We start from the raw sequence: 17,500 nt of genomic DNA, 5'->3' as shown, positions 1-17,500 counted from the left end.
GGCTAGCCCCCGTCCATCTCCCTCCCTCCCTATCTCCCTCCCTCCCTCAGCCACATGCAGCCGAGCCAAGCGGGTGCACTGCAGCCTACTATAATAGCCGTGATTTAATTTAGCTATTTAACCTGTAATTCCAGCAATATTTATTGAGGAGCGGAGGGGAGAAAATTGGGCCATTAGCCGGGTGAGGATGAATACATTGAGATGAAAATGAACACTCCTAACTGGTAGTTGACCTTCGCGTTTTGTAGACGTTTTTTTAATAGCGCCGGCCGCAGTAATTACTGCAAATTGAATCATAGTGAAAACTGAAATCATTCCGTAATGAGCATTTTTATTCGTTGCTGCACACTAAGGCCGCCAGGGCTGTGTAGTGGTGTCTCTCTCTCCCTCTCTCTCTCTCTGTGTGTGTGTGTGTGCACGTGCGTGAGAGAGAGAGAGAGAGACGTTCATTTACTAGGAGATGGTAAATTAACGTCCTGGCCTCTATTTTATCCTGGATGTGTTCTGTGACTGGTGTCAACCGGTTTCAGTTCTACATGCTTCCTTCTCCAGATAAATGCCATCCTTACTGAACGCTGCTCTCCTCACATCATCATGCCTGAGCAGTCCCCGTCAACGCGGACCGGTCTCCTGCTTTTTGGCTTGTTTGTTTTGTTTGGATAGAGGGATGGAACTGGCTGCCTACAGGTCATTCTCACCCCCGCCCCCCCCGCCCCATCTCGTTCTCCTTCTTTCCTTTTCCCCTTCTTCTCCCTTCTTCTTCAGATGTTTATTTTTTTGTTGACAGGCTGGAGAAAATGAAAATGGGATGGGGGAAGGGTAATGTGCCAATTTATTTGTCACCATTGTCTTGTGTTTTTTTTGTTTGTCTTGACGACATATGGCTGCTCCTGTTAGATGTGGGGAGATGCAAATGGGGGGGGAGTCTGCCTTTAAATGAGGCAGCGGCGCTGACATGAGGCTTTTTGAAGAGCGCACATCACAACACTCCAGGGACCAACAGCAGGGGAGCTCCCACAATGCAGTGCGGCAGGCAGGCAGCTACGTCCCCTTCTCCTTTCTCCAGACACCCACCCACCCACCTCTTGCCTCCCTGGTTAGAACAGAACAGAGCAGAGCTATACAATGGTATTAATCATAGCAGGATGCAGGGCTGGAGCGGAGTCTTTTTATGTGTCCCAAATGGCACCCTGTTTCCTATATAGAGCACTACTTTTGACCAGGGGCCATAGTACTGTACTACGTAGGGAATGATTGCCATTTGGAATGCTTTTTAACAGAATGCATACAGTCCTCAATTACCTTCTGCCTCTGTTTCCTGCCCACCAGCAGTCTCTGAGGAGGAAACCAGACATAGGCTACACTGTCGCAAACCCAGATCTGAATTGTGTGTGTGTGTGTGTGTGTGTGTGTGTGTGTGTGTGTGTGTGTGTGTGCGTGTTTGTGAAAGAGAGTTTACATTTGTCAGCAACTATAGGTTTAATTTACACAAACACTCACAGACAAAATGCATTGGCACGCACACACACACACACACACACACACACACACACACACACACACACATACACACACACACACACACACACACGTGTATATATACTTTTTGTGTTTTTTTAATGCAAAATGATTACATTGATATTTAGTTTCCCCCCCAGAATTGAGGAAAGTATGATATGTGTGTCCCTACACACACACACACACACACACACACACACACACACACACACACACACACACACACACACACACACGTAAACTTGTCCCTGTATCCCAAAACCTTGATTAATCCACTCTATCTGGACAGACAGGAATTATGTCTGACAATTACATGTGTTTGATGTGCTCTTCTGGCGGCTTTCAAAATATTATATTTATTACACACACACACACGCACACGCACACAAAGAACACACACACGCACACACACACACGCACGCACACACAAAGAACACACACTCACAATCATATACTTGAAATAATATATAAAAAGATGCTAAATTATTACATTGAGGTTCCATAATATTTAGTTCCCCCTCAGAGTTTAGGAAAGTATTATAAAATATATTCTATTTAATTTCAGATTTAGGGCATTCCTGCCCATATTTATAATTTCAATATTTAAAAACTAATTATTGAACAATTATTAAATGATGAAAATATTTAATAATCTGAGAGGAAATAAGAATGACAGAGTTTTTTTTATACCTCAATCACTTTTTTTAAATTCAATGGACCCCTCACTCACAGATCCAGCAGCCAACACACTACGCACTATTCATATCTCCTCCTCTCCCGCTCTCTCCCCTCCCTTCCTGTCTCTCTCTACATTCCTCTCTCGCGCTTTCCTCTCTCTCCATCTTTCCCTCTCCCTCTGTAAGCCATCCAACAGCCCTCCTGCCAAAGATGTGTGTGAACGCGGGCCAAACCAAACACAGGCATCGGGCCAGCCCAACACGGCACGCTTCCACTAATAGAGTGAGAAAGGGCTTCCAGAACCAACCAGGGCTGTTACAGGACGGCAGACTTCTTTACGTTGGATAATGGCTTAATGACAGCCTAAATGAAGTCCCCACAGTAAAAACCAATGTCAGCAAATGAACACCTCATTAGAAGATCCTATAGAGCTTTTTCTCTTCCCCCTGCGCAGCTTCCTCATCAGTTTAGCACCCCGATCTTTTATTGTGTTGTCGAAGAAGATCTCTCAAATTCCAGGAGATTTTTGGGGGGCGGATGGTGCCCCCCCCCCCCCCCCCCCCCCCCCCCCCCCCCCTTTGTCAACAGCTATTACAATTTGGTTCGGCAGTCCGTAAAAAAAATCCCACTCTCGTTCTCATTCTCTCTCTTTCAAACCACCACACAAACCAAGGCTTATAATGACAAGTGAATGCAAATTTGCCAAATGAATGAAAATGAGTATTCTGTTGTTTTTTTTCGCCCTCTGTCTGTCTCCCTCTTCTTTCTCTCTCCCTCCTACGACTAAAATGATACGGAGTAATGATTCTGAGCTTTTATTTTAATCTCCTAAATTCGGTCGGATAACAATGAAAACCCAACAGTGGCGAAACTTAGTCGCGGTTATTTTGTGTGATTCACGTACAAACACAGACATCCAATTTACTGCATTCTCCCTCATTTTCATTGCTTGGAGAGAGGAAATGACGGAGATGTGATTGGTTAGACATGTCACAATAGAGGAAGTTAGCTGTGTGAGAAGAGAAGGCTTTGTAAATCACCTGCTTTGAATAACACGATGATCCTGCCAGCCTGCACAGTGATTGGTCAATGTCTCATGTCTCCTTGGCAACTCATCCGTGTTGAGACTATAGGGAATCTGGGACCTCTGTCTCTTTGCTGTGTGTGTGTACGTGTGTATATGTGTATGTGTTCATTCACGTGTGTATAAGTATATGCAAGTGTGTGTGTGTGCTCCTAAAGCCCATATTGGCATGCAGCATTTGACACGGCCTGTTTGGAAACCTAAGATCGTTATTAGCCATAATTTCTGGCTAATTGAATCAGGGGCTTAGCGTGGAGCGAGGCCGTGTCCATGGGTGACACACACTGTGGTGTCCCCTCTCTCTCCCCTCACACTCTCTCCCCTCTCTCTCCCCTCTCTCTTCCCACACTCTCTCCCCTCTCTCTCCCCTCTCTCTCCCTTCACTCTCTTCCTACACTCTCTTCCCACACTCTCTTCCCTCTCTCTTCCCACACTCTCTTCCCACACTCTCTCCCCTCTCTTCCCACACTCTCTCCCCTCTCTCTCCCCTCTCTCTTCCCACTCTCTCCCCTCTCTGTCCCCTCTCTCTTCCCTCTCTCTTCCCTCTCTCTCCCCTCTCTGTCCCCTCTCTCTTCCCTCTCTCTCCCTTCACTCTCTCCCCACACTCTCTCCCCTCTCTCTTCCCATACTCTCTTCCCTCTCTCTTCCCACACTCTCTTCCCACACTCTCTCCCCTCTCTCTCCCCTCTCTCTTCCCACTCTCTCCCCTCTCTGTCCCCTCTCTCTTCCCTCTCTCTTCCCGCTCTCTCCCTTCACTCTCTTCCCACACTCTCTCCCCTCTCTCTTCCCACACTCTCTCCCCTCTCTCTTCCCACACTCTCTACCCTCTCTCTTCAACACTCTCTCCTCTCTCTCTTCAACACTCTCTCCCCTCTCTCTTCCCACACTCTCTCCCCTCTCTCTTCCCTCTCTATTCCTACACTCTCTCCCCTCTCTCTCTCCTCTCTCTTCCCTCTCTCTTCCCACACTCTCTCCCCTCTCTCTTCCCACACTCTCTCCCCTCTCTCTTCCCACACTCTCTCCCCTCTCTCTTCACACACTCTCTCCCCTCTCTCTTCCCACACTCTCTCCCCTCTCTCTTCCCACACTCTTCCCGTTCTCTCCCCTCTCGCTCCCTGTTCTCTCCCCATCTTCTCTCCTCCCTCTCTCTCTCTCTCTCTCTCTCTCTCTCTCTCTCTCTCTCTCTCTCTCTCTCTCTCAAATCAAATCAAATGTATTTATTTATTAAAAACCCAAACAGCAAGCAATGCAGGTGTAGAAGCACGGTGGCTTGGAAAAACTCCCTGGAAAGGCCAAAACCTAGGAAGAAACCTAGAGAGGAACCAGGCTATGTGGGGTGGCCAGTCCTCTTCTGGCTGTGCCGGGTGGAGATTATAACAGAACATGGCCAAGATGTTCAAATGTTCATAAATGACCAGCATGGTCAAATAATAATAATCACAGGCAGAACAGTTGAAACTGGAGCAGCAGCACGGCCAGGTGGACTGGGGACAGCAAGGAGTCATCATGTCAGGTAGTCCTGGGGCATGGTCCTAGGGCTCAGGTCCTCCGAGAGAGAGAAAGAAAGAGAGAAAGAGAGAATTAGAGAGAGCATACTTAAATTCACACAGGACACCGGATAGGACAGGAGAAGTACTCCAGATATAACAAACTGACCCTAGCCCCCCGACACATAAACTACTGCAGCATAAATACTGGAGGCTGAGACAGAAGGGGTCAGGAGACACTGTGGCCCCATCCGATGACACCCCCGGACAGGGCCAAACAGGAAGGATGTAACCCCACCCACTTTGCCAAAGCATAGCCCCCACACCACTAGAGGGATATCTTCAACCACCAACTTACCATCCTGAGACAAGGCTGAGTATAGCCCACAAAGATCTCTCCTCTCTCTCCCCGTTATCTTCCTTCTCTCTTCCATTTCTCTTCCCTCTCTCTCCCCATCTTCTCTCCTCTCTCTCTCTCCTCTCTCTTCTCTCTTTCCCCACTCTGTCTCTCTCTCTCCCCATCTTCTCTCCTCTCTCTCCCCACTCTGTGTCTCTCTCTCTCTCTCTCTCTCCCCGTTCTCTTCCTTCTCTCTTCCATTTCTCTTCCCCCTCTCTCCCCATCTTCTCTCCTCTCTCTCCACACTCTCACTCTCTCTCCTCTCTCTCCCCACTCTGTCTCTCTCTCTCTCTCCTTACCTTCCCTCCTCTCTCTTTCTCCTCTCTCTCCCCACTCTGTCTCTCTCTCTCCCCATCTTCTGCCCTCTCTCTCTCTCCTCTCTCCCCATCTTCTCTCCTCTCTCTCTCTCCTCTCTCTCCCCACTCTCACTCTCTCTCCTCTCCATGCAGCAGCTGTTTCACAATGGGAGTTTGTCCCATGGAAAACAAGATCATTACTCTCTCCCTTACTGCTTCTTTAAAACTCCCACCAACTCAGGGAGAAGAAGCCCACAGTCTCTTCTCATTATACTTAGGGAACTTTTCTCTCTTGGAGAAGTTGCGTTTTAGTCTTTACTTTCTTGGGCTTGGTAGTAATGTGAGAAATGGTCATGGTGAAATGGAAGTCTGTTCTTGGGAGAGTAATGGTAAAGTGTCTGTCTGGTTGAAGGAGACTGTAGAGGTTCCTCTCTACAGTGTGAGAGGATGTGATATCTTTATTGGCGGCGAAGCAGTTCTCCTTCAAGTCACGATCCAAGTCCAACCATTTCTGGTTGTGTATCAGTTTTTCAGAATGTGTGCGAGTGTGTGTGCGTGTGTGTGTGTGTGTGTGTGTGCGTGTGTGTGTGTGTGTGTGTGTGTGTGTGAGAGCAGTGAGTGAGTGAGTGCAGTGAGTGTGTGCAGTGAGTGAGTGCAGTGAGTGAGTGCAGTGAGTGAGAGCAGTGCCGCAGGTTTTTTCTCTCTCCCACTCCCTCGTTCTCTCCTTTTTTTCATATGGAAATGGGAAATAATGGGGTGATTAAATAGAGCTGTATATTAAAGTACAGCTGACATTAGAATTAGCATAATGTGCTCTCGCCTCGGGCTGCATACTTTATTTGCCATCTGCGTCGGACTCCTTCCCCCCGGGAGGGCACACACTGAACACTCCTCAATAAACTCACGGCCCACTCCACTACCTCCCTCCGTCACAGGGAGTGGATGCTGGACAGAGGCAGACAGTCATTCTCCTTAATTGTGGGGTGGAAATGAATTAAATGAGCATTCGGCCCCCTGATGACTTTTGTTGTGAAGAAGTTCGGACAGTAAAGTGGAGTGTGTTGTTTACACCCAGGCAGTTTAAAGCAAAAGGGAGAGAGATAGAGAGATAGAGGGAGAGAGAGATAGAGGGAGAGAGAGATAGAGGGAGAGAGAGAGAGAGAGAGGGAGAGAGAGGGAGAGAGATAGAGGGAGAGAGGGGGAAAGAGATGGAGAGAGGGAGAGAGAGATGAGGGAAATAGATAGATAGATAGATAGAGGAAGAGAGAGATAGCGGGAGGAAGAGGTCAAAGAGGGGCAGGTGTAGAAAACAGATGCCTTGGTTGTTTTTCAGTGTTTTTTGTTTCCTTTATGGAGCATTAGGGCTTTGAAAAGGACTTGACCATAAAACAACATGGAGGGGGAGGGAGGGGTGGAGAGAGGAAATATGGGAGGGGGTTGTTGTCAGGTGAAGTAAGGAAAGTGTGTTGGGGGGGTGTGAGGAGTTTGTATGAGTGGGGGTGGAATAATGTATTTGTGTGTGTGAGAGGGCTTCAGCGAATTGTTTGTGAGTGTGTGTGTGCGTAGTGGGAGGGGTGGTAGTTTAATGTTGGTGGAATGGGGAAGGGGAGAGAGGGAGAAACGGGCTGGGTGTTGGCAGAGGGTGGGGGAGGGGGGGGGGGGGGAGGAGGAGGAGGAGGTGGGGGGGGGGGGGGGGGGGGGTTAATGTGTAGCCCTTCAAAAGTCCTGAGATGCCTGAAGCGGTGTCTATGTGTGTGTGTGTGTGCGTGTGTGTGTGTGTGTGCGTGCGTGATAGAGTGTATGCTGTGTCCACTATAATTAAGTGAAAGGGTTTACAGGGCCAGAGCTTCAGTACTGAGGTGAGCAGCTGTTCCTTGTCTTTTCCTTAACACACATCAGACACACACACACACACATACAGTAACACACGGATACACACACACACACACACACACACACACACGTCAGACAGACAGCCAGCCATTAACATATCATAACTTCCACACACAGCTCCACGTATAGCAGGGAAAACGCTTTCACACTCAGACCTTTTCAATGCAGCATTCCTCTAAGTGCTAGGAGACATGGCAGGTTTAAAAGTTTTCTGTCCAGGCAGATTGATTGAGCCATTCTTTGAGCTGACACGCAGATGACGATAATTGATAGGATGCAAATCTTAGTGTTAAAGGGAGGAAAAAATAGTAAAATTGTAAAAATTGTTTTATATGAACGGGAAGGTTACAGTGTGGTATACGTTTTAAGATATTTTCAGACATAATGTAGAAAACAAGTAGTTCTGTGTATCGTACACTTTTGAAGATTTCCTTTGGTCTGTAGCACTGAAATCAAATATAGCCATGTGAGTTTTTCTTAGCGGATGTGCATTCTAAATGCACACGATTCGCAATTTTGCACAAATGCAACAAAAAAACATGTTTTCATCATAAGCAGACCTATAGCATTTTTCTTAGATGATTTTATTCACATAACAACAAGACGGACTCACATGTCTGTGACCTGAATTGACTTTGCATTCTGGGTCGGACATCCCTGTTCCATCTGCATTGTGTCGCGTTGCTCACTATCCTTTCTCTGCAGCTCTCTACCCTGTGGACCAATGACAGGCTAAACTCATTTGACACACCACATTGCAGAACAGTGGGACACTCTGGCCACTCAAATGGCGTGTTTGATCTGGGAAATATGTTTTTTCGATCCTTTGTGAGTGGAGTATTTCACACCTCATGTACATACACTCAGGCACAAACCTCTGAATCAAAACCCGAAACAATTACAGCAGCACATGTTTTCCTCTGTATTCTGAACTTGGGTCAAAACAGAAAGCTTTCATTTAATAAATGAAACTCATTTCCAAGAGCACAATTACCATTTCCCACTTCATACGTGTGTTTTCCCCCAATCCCCTAGGAGTGTGGCGCCCTGTGTTTAGCATCCAGCTCTCCACTGTACGGGCTGGATATTCTGCTTGTTTGCGGTAACGAGTCCCCACAGTAACGAGTCCCCTTTGCATTACCAAACTGCACGTGTAACTCAGAGGCTGGGCCTTCAATTAGTCATGCTGGTTAAAGGTAGGGAGCTATGCCGAGCACCAGGCCTAGAACCCCCCCCCCCCCATCTCTCTCTCTCGCTCTCTCTCTCTCTCTCTCTCTCTCTCTTTCCTCCTCTCTCTCTCTCTCTCTCTCGCTCTCTCTCTCTCCTCCTCTTTCTCTCTCTCTTTCCTCCTCTCTCTCTCGCTCTCTTTTCTCCTCTCTCTCTCTCTCTTTCCTCCTCTCTCTCTCCTCCTCTTTCTCTCTCTCTTTCCTGATCCTCTCTCTCTTTCCTCTCCTCTCTCTCTCTCTCTCTCTCTCTCTCTCTCTCTCGCTCTCTCGCTCTCTCTCTCTCTCTCTCTCTCTCACTCTCTCACTCTCTCACTCTCTCACTCTCTCACTTGCTCTCTGTACTCCAGCAGTATTGGTTTAATCACAGCCAAAGCTCTGTTTACACTTTCCAATCCCTATTGATCTTAGAGGAATCACTAAGGGAATCAGGACAAAGCAGCTTTTGGGTTTAGTTCCTAAGATATGTGCTTTGATAGATGGATGTCTGTCTGTGCTGGTTGAATTGTCACATTTTCATCCTGAATTTGCGTGGGTGGAATGGACCCAAGGCATATTTTCACATGTTCAGGACAGTGAACCAGGGAGGCCTTAGTTGTACTATAAAGTCAATGATGACAAAGTCAATATTTGAGCCCTCGTCTTAATGTGTGTGGAGAGTTATTCTATTTAGTGACTCTCCCTTTGCAATGTTGAGCAATAGACACGGCGAAAGAAGTTATACCACTCTTGGGATTTAATTTATTTTATCCAACCTTTATTTATGCTGGAATTCCCATTGAGGGCACAATAGAAACATGGAAAACATCACCCAAGATTTTCCTCAAAAGCTGTGAAGTATCATCTGCCATGAGTTCTTCAATTCGCGTCTTGAATGACACAAAGCACCCTGTGGATGTCAGTTAAATACCAATGACTTCAATACCAAAATTACAACCCCAAAACCAGTAAACATTTATGTTGCAATCTCTCCACCCGTATTCTCCCTCTATTAGCAGTGATTTGTCTTGATGCACCACCATAATAGTCTTTAGTTTCCTCCCTTCCCTTTTCCTCCTTTTTTCTGCCTTTTTTTCTTTTATTTCTTCCCTCGCGGCACTGTGCCTTTATTGGTTGGAAAGTGATAAGAGTTCCTTAAATCACACTTTAAGTTGTACTTTCTCACTATAGAGCCATATTACTTTGGCGTCTCTTGTCTCCGTGACGATTAAAGTCCCTCTGCTTGGAGGACTTCATGGGTTTTAAAGACACACGCACACACGCACACACACACACACACACACACACACACACACACACACACACACACACACACACACACACACACACACACACACACACACACACACACACACACACACAGAGAGACAAAAACGTGCACACGCGCACTTGCATGGTGTAATAATTCAACGATTTGTAAGGAGGAGAGATTAAAGAGCACTTAAACCGGTGGATACAGTGTTCCCACCTCGGCAGTCCAATCCACAGTCACTATGGTAATGCACTTGTCAAACGCCTGATAAGTGCGTCCCATTTATGTGACAACATGATGTTTCCACCACTAGAGGTATTAGGCAAATATGATGCGGATAACAAAAGTGTGTCCGACGGTTCTTTCTCGGCAAAGTTCCACTCTTTGTATGAATGAACACGTGACCGGGTGATGGCCACGTTTCTCAGCGGTGACTTTCCGTCCTACAGCTGTCAGATATCCACTTGTGCTTGAACCGTTTTACTCTGTCATGCTATTCTCCTCATGTGAAATATGCTTTTTGTAAGGAGCTACGGCATCTGAAATACAAACACACTCACCACAAATCCATTTAAAGGAGAACACCACTCAAAAACATTAGTCCATTGGTCCGCTGTTGATGCGGTCCCAAAAATGTTTTGCATGTTAGCATTTACGTGTTCAGGATGTTGGACTTTCAAGAAGCAAAGTGTCACTTGCCAGATCATCATGAGGATGCATTTTGCGCCATCATGATGACGTGGCGCTTGATTTTTACTGACTTCCAAATACCTTTATACACAAATCTAAATAAAATTCCTCAGATAGATGTAAAGTCACTGCCATTTAATGAATTGTAAAATATGTTTTAATCATTTTCCTTTCTGGTGTGTGTTTCTCCTGTGTTGCAGGAGGAAGGGATGAGCCTTCAAGCTACATCTGCACCACGTGTAAGCAGCACTTCCCCAGCGCCTGGTTCCTTCTACAGCACGCCCAGAACACCCACGGCATCCGCATCTACCTGGAATCCAACCCCTCCAGCGCATCGCTCACCCCCCGCATCACCATCCCCGGGCCCCCCATGGGCCAGGACTCCATCCCCCAGTCTCCCCTCACCAATTTCCTGGCAGAGAGCAACCCCTTCCACCTGCTGAGGATGACCGGGCCCATGCTCCGAGAGCCCCCTCCAGGCTTCATGGAGAACCGCGGAGGCCTCCCCAACACACCTCCCTTCGTCAGCCCCCCACCCCGCCACCACCTGGACCCCCACCGGCTGGAACGCCTTAGTGCCGAAGAAATGGGGCTCATCTCCCAGCACCCCAGTGCCTTCGAGAGAGTGATGCGGCTAACGCCGATGGCCATCGAATCCCAGTCCATGGACTTCTCCAGGCGGCTCCGGCAGCTGGCAGGGAACAACAACGTGGCCACCCCTCCTCTGTCGCCCAGCCGGGTCAACCCCATGCACCGCCTGCTCAACCCCAACCCCTTCCAGCCCAGCCCAAAGTCGCCCTTTCTCAGCACCCCGCCCCTGCCGCCCATGCCCCCCAACAGCACCACCCCGCCCCAGACGCAGGCCAAGAGCAAGTCATGCGAGTTCTGTGGGAAGACCTTCAAGTTCCAGAGCAACCTGGTGGTCCACCGGCGGAGCCACACCGGGGAGAAGCCCTATAAGTGTCAGCTGTGTGACCATGCCTGCTCCCAGGCCAGCAAGCTGAAGAGACACATGAAAACACACATGCATAAGTCTGGTTCCATGACAGGACGGTCTGACGACGGGCTCTCCACCACCAGCTCACCGGAGCCGGGCACCAGCGACGTGACAGGAGAGGGCATGAAGAACCGAGATGGAGACTTCAGGGGTGAGGGTGAAGAGGAGGAAGAGGAGGAGGAGGAAGAGGAGCCGGAGAACGAGAGCAGGCCGGAGTCAAACTTCAGCATGGACAACATGGAGTTCTATCGTAACCGTGAGAATGGCTCCAAGCCGCCATCAGACGAGAAGAATGCCCTCTCTCTGGGCAAGATGGTGGAGAGTGTGGGCCTGAGCACTATACAGCAGTACAATAACTTGATAGTCGACAATCGTAAAAATCGGATGCTCTTCTCCAAGAGGGGGTCCGACGGGCAGCGGGACACTGGGGATGAGGACTCTGTGGTGGGAGAGATGGAGAGGGAGCACCATCACCACCAGATGGAAAGGGACCACCAGAAGCCCACGATCAATGGCAGGAACTGTGGCTCCGGCGACTCTTTCTCAGGCCTGTTCCCCCGCAAACCCACTCCCATCACCAGCCCCTGCTTGTCCAACTCCTCCAACAAGAGGATCAAGATTGAGAAGGACCTGGAAATGCCCCCGGCGCCCCTGATCCCCTCCGAGAACGTCTACTCCCAGTGGCTGGTGGGATACGCTGCCTCACGACATTTCATCAAAGACCCTTTCCTGGGCTTTACCCACTCCAGACAATCTCCCTTTGGCACCTCCTCTGAGCACTCGTCTGAGAACGGCAGCCTGCGTTTCTCCACGCCTCCCGGGGACCTCCTGGATGGCGGCCTGTCGGGGCGCAGCGGCACAGCCAGCGGGGGCAGCACTCCTCACTTGGGGGGCCCGGGACCTGGCCGGCCCAGCTCCAAGGAGAGCCGACGGAGCGACACCTGCGAGTACTGCGGCAAGGTGTTCAAGAACTGCAGCAACCTGACAGTGCACCGGCGCAGCCACACGGGAGAGAGGCCCTACAAGTGCGAGCTGTGCAACTACGCCTGCGCCCAGAGCTCCAAGCTCACCCGCCACATGAAGACCCACGGGCAGATGGGTAAGGAAGTGTACCGCTGTGACATTTGCCAAATGCCCTTCAGCGTGTACAGCACTCTCGAGAAACACATGAAAAAGTGGCACGGGGAACATTTGATGACCAACGAGGTCAAAATTGAGCAAGCCGAGAGAAGCTAAGCCAGATTTTCCTATTTTGCCTCTTTCGCCACACATTGACTTATATATTTAAAAAACAAAAAAATACAAAAAGGGGTAGCTGGATACTCTTTTTCTTAAATATCGAATTTTGTGTTAATTTTATGTTTTTGCCTGAGAAACTGCCAACCGAGAAAAACAATTAAACAAACAAACAGATATTAACAGCACCAATTGAAGCCGATCTAAACTGCCTCATTTGGCTAAAGATCATTTTTAACGGTCGGTCAGAGGCTGAATTAAATGATAACATATGTGGAGCCTTTAACTGTGCAATAATTTCTGTATTTATTGGATTTTGTAATATTTTGGCATGTGCAGGTACGTTTTTATTTAGTCATTTTAAATTTGTTTGACTTTTTATTTTAATTGCTGGGATTTGATTTGTATTATTTTTCAACCCAGAGGATATCCTGAGATTTTTTTGCAGACAAAAAAAAACTAAACATTTGAATACTCTTTAAGCCGCTGCTCATAGGAAATTGTATATTTAAAGCTACACGTGTAATTTCTTGAAGAGAAGCCAAATTGAATCTTTTAATTTTTAGAAAGCATAACTGAGAAAGCTATTTTTTGGTTTGTTATACACGACAGGATATACGTACGCGGACAACAATCCTTTGGCGTTGTGGCGCGAACTGACTTTAAACATGTCAATCTAATTCGATATGTAGCACTGAATGTCCATTTTGACGGTAAACCTAAAGAGAATGCCGAGGTTCACAAACCCTGCCTCTTCCCAAGTAAATACATTTATTAAAAAGAAGGAAGAAAAAGAAACAGGTTCTCACAAAGGCAGCTGCTTAGCGGTACCTAGTACCAACCCGGACGGAAACACGCTAGAAAAACAGAGATACTGCTTATGTATTCCTAAAGAAGCCCCTCACAGTTCTCTCACACTGTTTACATCTAAACAAGCCTGTCTTAAACTCACCATAACTCATCCTAAGCACAACATACCTGCTATGACAATGCAAGTACTGATGTTTTTTTGTTTGTTTTTGTTTTTGTAAAATCTTTTATCACACAGTTGTAGGATGGCTAAACCGTCGGGCTAAACTGCGCAGCTTTATAACGAGAGAGAGCAGGGAGATCTTAGGGTGAGCTATAGGGCCTCTTTCCTCTCCTTTATTTTCCCATTCACCCTCCTCATTACCATTCCGTGGATGAGTTGAACACACTTGCCCATGCCTACCGATTACACCCTCCCCCAATCCCTTGTCTCTGATACTCACTCCCTCTCACTCCTCTGCCAGCTGACTATTAAAACTCCCAGTACTATCACTAACTCCCTGTCGGACACTCAGCACAGAGTAGCATCACAGAGAGTCTCATCACCCTCAGTCTCAGTCAGGCTGCAGTACCTGGTCAGCCATTTCAAACTGCATTACGATAGACGCGTACTTCAGGGACGCTGTATCTTTTAAATGTCCTCTTTTCCCCTGTTTTGATCACCATTCATATTTAATGTTACTCTTGGTAATCATTTTTTTTTGTAATCAAGTCCATATGTCATCTACTGCATTGTTCAGTTTAGGAAGGGGTTGGGTAGTGGTGGTCACAGCCGTGGCGGATTAGAATGACATAAAATGGATTTAAATATTATTGTTAATAACTATTACATTCAGTGACAATGTTTATGATATCACTTGAAAACAGCCCTATGCATTTTTTTCTAGAAATATCTAGCAATCGTTTTGAAAATGAATTTATACTGTATAGTAAAAACTCTGATTGTATAGTGTGCCATAGTCAAAATGTTTATGATGTTGACTTTTTCTTCTGGATAAAAATTGTTAAGTCCCCTGTGAGACAGAACCAGTGGCAGTTACTTAGTGATATGCAGACCAGTAAATTGCACAGTTCTAGATACATACAGTGTCTGTAGAAGTCTGTTGAGCGTGTGCCCAAACAGTAAGACTATTTTTTCTTTCTTTCCTCATTCAGGGCTCCCTGTGATGTGTAGTTGAACGCATTCTGAGAGAAGTAGCAACTCTGACACACACAGAATGCACAGCTGAGTGAGCTTTTTAGGAAAGATTTTTCGGTCTTCAGCAAGCACCAACCTTTGCCCAAATCACCACTCCCTGTTATTTTGAATAATGTACCCCCGTCCTACCCCCCTGTTCCGATCCCCCTCAAGTTGACCTTTGACATCCAAGTATTTTTTTTATTTTTTATTTTTAGAATTGAGGTAAAAATATGTCATTGAGAAGAAATAGAAAAACATGAACAGCTCTTTGCAGATGACCCGCACTTTATGATTTGTCTATTTTATTTTATTTTACACACAAAAAAAGAAAAAGAAAATTGAAAATACGGCTTCTGAGCAAGAAATTACTTTGACTGGATTTATTCGGCCTGGGTAACGGGTTCTAGAGTTTGGAATCAGTTGAGATTGAAGTGCTAGCATTGCTATAGGCGTGGCTTTCCCAATGCTGGCACTATAAAAATGAGAAATTAATTTATTGGGACAGTTTTTGTACTGCCATTCAATTTGACATGAGTGTGCCTTGAATACTGATCTTCCTATTCACCGTCTCTCAAGACAAATGCAACACTTTTGTGAAGCAAAGGAATTGAACACAATGAAAACAATGTATCAAATTTATGCGTCAACTTAGTTTCTAATTTGATTATGAAATGTCAATAGAATATCAGAGATTACTTAAAAAATAAAAAAAAATTCAACAAAGCTGCATTTAGGTTAGGAGTACTCAGCACAACATTGATGTGTCTGTGTGTGTATATATGTATGCATATGTACATATAAAGGCACAAACCTATATATAGATATATATCAAATTCTTCACTTCAGGACAAGACTGCGTCCCTAGATAGAAACATGGTCAGAGTGGATTGTTATACCACACAATAGTCAAGGAAGAGACTGGACAAAAAAAATCAGGAACTGCAGAAACAAAACAAAAAATAATTTAGTGCACTCTGTCTTAAAATACGTTTACAGTATTGAAACAAGTACAAGGGTAAAATAATAATTGTGTGTATGTGTGTTTTTAAAAAAAGTATTTTTTTTTTCAAGTTTGCTTATACCGTTTCTCTGAATGCCATAGTGGCGATGTGTATATTGTTTTTTTGGTGACGGGGTTTTAGTATATATAAATATACTGTATATGAATATATATTACATTTTTCTTGTTTACTGTAAAAGTATACCAGTATTTGTAATATTGGAGAATGCCTGGGCATTTTACAAAAATATAAAAAAATGTTGTTTTTAAATTTTTATTTTGCAGTCCAATTTAAATTGTGGGTCTCTTAAAATGTTTTTGTCACTGTACCTGTAAAAGTCTTAAGTTTTAGTAACTTTTATTCTGCCTTGGGTGTAATAATACTAATTTTAAAAAATAAATTTAAAAAAACGAACTGTAACAAACTTGGATGGGGGTGGGGGGGGGGGGGGGGGGGGCAGCTGATGGACGTTCTGGAAGTTTCCCTTGTAGAAACTATGGAACATTGTTATTGCTTTGCAGGAAAATACTGACATTCCTGATCTGTATCTATTGATCTTCTCCTGGAATGGATATTCTTCATGGCTGGTTTGAAATACATGTGTAGGCACTTGCTGTCGTTCTACAGAAGCTTGTATTTTTTAACTTGTATGTGCATCCTTTGTGAAAAGGGGTACTTTAAGTACCTGTATGTCATTATCTTATTTGGGGGAGGGGGACAACATTGCAACTTCAAGATACAACTCACAGGCTGCCACAATATATTTTCTTTCATTTGGCAGGATAAAATAGTGCAAAAAAAACCCTGATGAATTTGTATTGTTGAAATGAATCTTATTGTACAGAAGGGAAATAAAAGGTTGTTTGACATCCTTTTAGCGACAAAAATACACAAGTAGATGTTTTTGTTTACTATTGTATTGGTTGTACATATTGTTCTATGATTACCCTGACATGTTTTGTTTTCATTTTTTATTTCATTCTTATTATAGTTTGTGTTCCAACTGGCACTGGCAGTGACCTCCCCTCTTTGCGGTCATCTAGCTACCCTTTGACCCTTGACCTTTGTGACCTGTGTGTCAGTTGTACAGGCACCTGACCTGCCTCCCCACAGGTTTCTCAGCATGAGAAGAATAGAGCACAAATACAAACTGTTACAATTCCAAATATTTTGCTCTTTTTTTTTGTCTCTTTTTGTTTCCTGTAAATGCTAACTCTTCTGATATGGCCATGCTTCTGATATGTCCCTGCTCTGTCCCTTCAGTCAGAGAAGGGACATATATAGCGTGTAGAAAAAGACACACACACACACACACATATATAGAAGAAAAACAGAGGAAAGTCTCTAATGAAGTGCAGGGACGTTATATATCTGGATACCATAGTTCGACTCCTACACATACGACTCACAGAACCATGTAGTGTACACAGTGCAGCCTTGGCTGGATACGATCAAAGCTACAAGCTACATTCGCCTCAAACCATAAGCTATAACTACAGGCAGTTAGTAGCTACCGTACCTGACCACGATCATACGGACAACTATCAATCAGTCAGAACCAGGGTGTGTATTCAAAACCTGCCCACTTAGATGTACAGAACGGTTCTCCGACTGTTTAGCAGCACAGAGCTCCCATATCTGTGCTTTATCATCTTTTGAAATGTTTATGTTTCCTTTCAAATATTGGTGCTTTGATATGTGCTAAGAGCTACGTCCTGTTGGCTGCACTGTTTGTCCTCCCCTGGGCACCGTAGACAG

General features: G+C 45.6%; 1 protein-coding gene across 3 annotated transcripts in view; it reads left to right on the top strand.

The window, feature by feature from the left end:
- bcl11ba (BAF chromatin remodeling complex subunit BCL11B a) overlaps nt 1-17,500 on the top strand; it is a 61,703-nt gene that overhangs the window by 43,639 nt on the left and 564 nt on the right. Inside the window, exons 3-5 of one of the 3 annotated variants that reach the window (XM_036954641.1) lie at nt 10,719-12,614; nt 13,800-13,869; nt 14,717-17,500. The exon at nt 14,717-17,500 is cut by the window's right edge and continues 564 nt beyond it. In XM_036954641.1, coding sequence (XP_036810536.1) covers nt 10,719-12,614; nt 13,800-13,869; nt 14,717-14,735 — 1,985 coding nt within the window. In that variant the 3' untranslated portion in view covers nt 14,736-17,500. Of the gene's footprint in view, nt 1-10,718; nt 13,941-14,716 lie in introns of those variants that run through there. The other 2 variants (XM_036954642.1, XM_036954640.1) reach the window with 2 other exon arrangements.

This window comes from Oncorhynchus mykiss, chromosome 19 (genome assembly GCF_013265735.2).
Source record: "Oncorhynchus mykiss isolate Arlee chromosome 19, USDA_OmykA_1.1, whole genome shotgun sequence".
NCBI classification, from domain to species: domain Eukaryota; kingdom Metazoa; phylum Chordata; class Actinopteri; order Salmoniformes; family Salmonidae; genus Oncorhynchus; species Oncorhynchus mykiss.
Note: the sequence above shows the minus strand (reverse complement) of the source record. Positions and strands in the feature narration are given on the sequence as shown.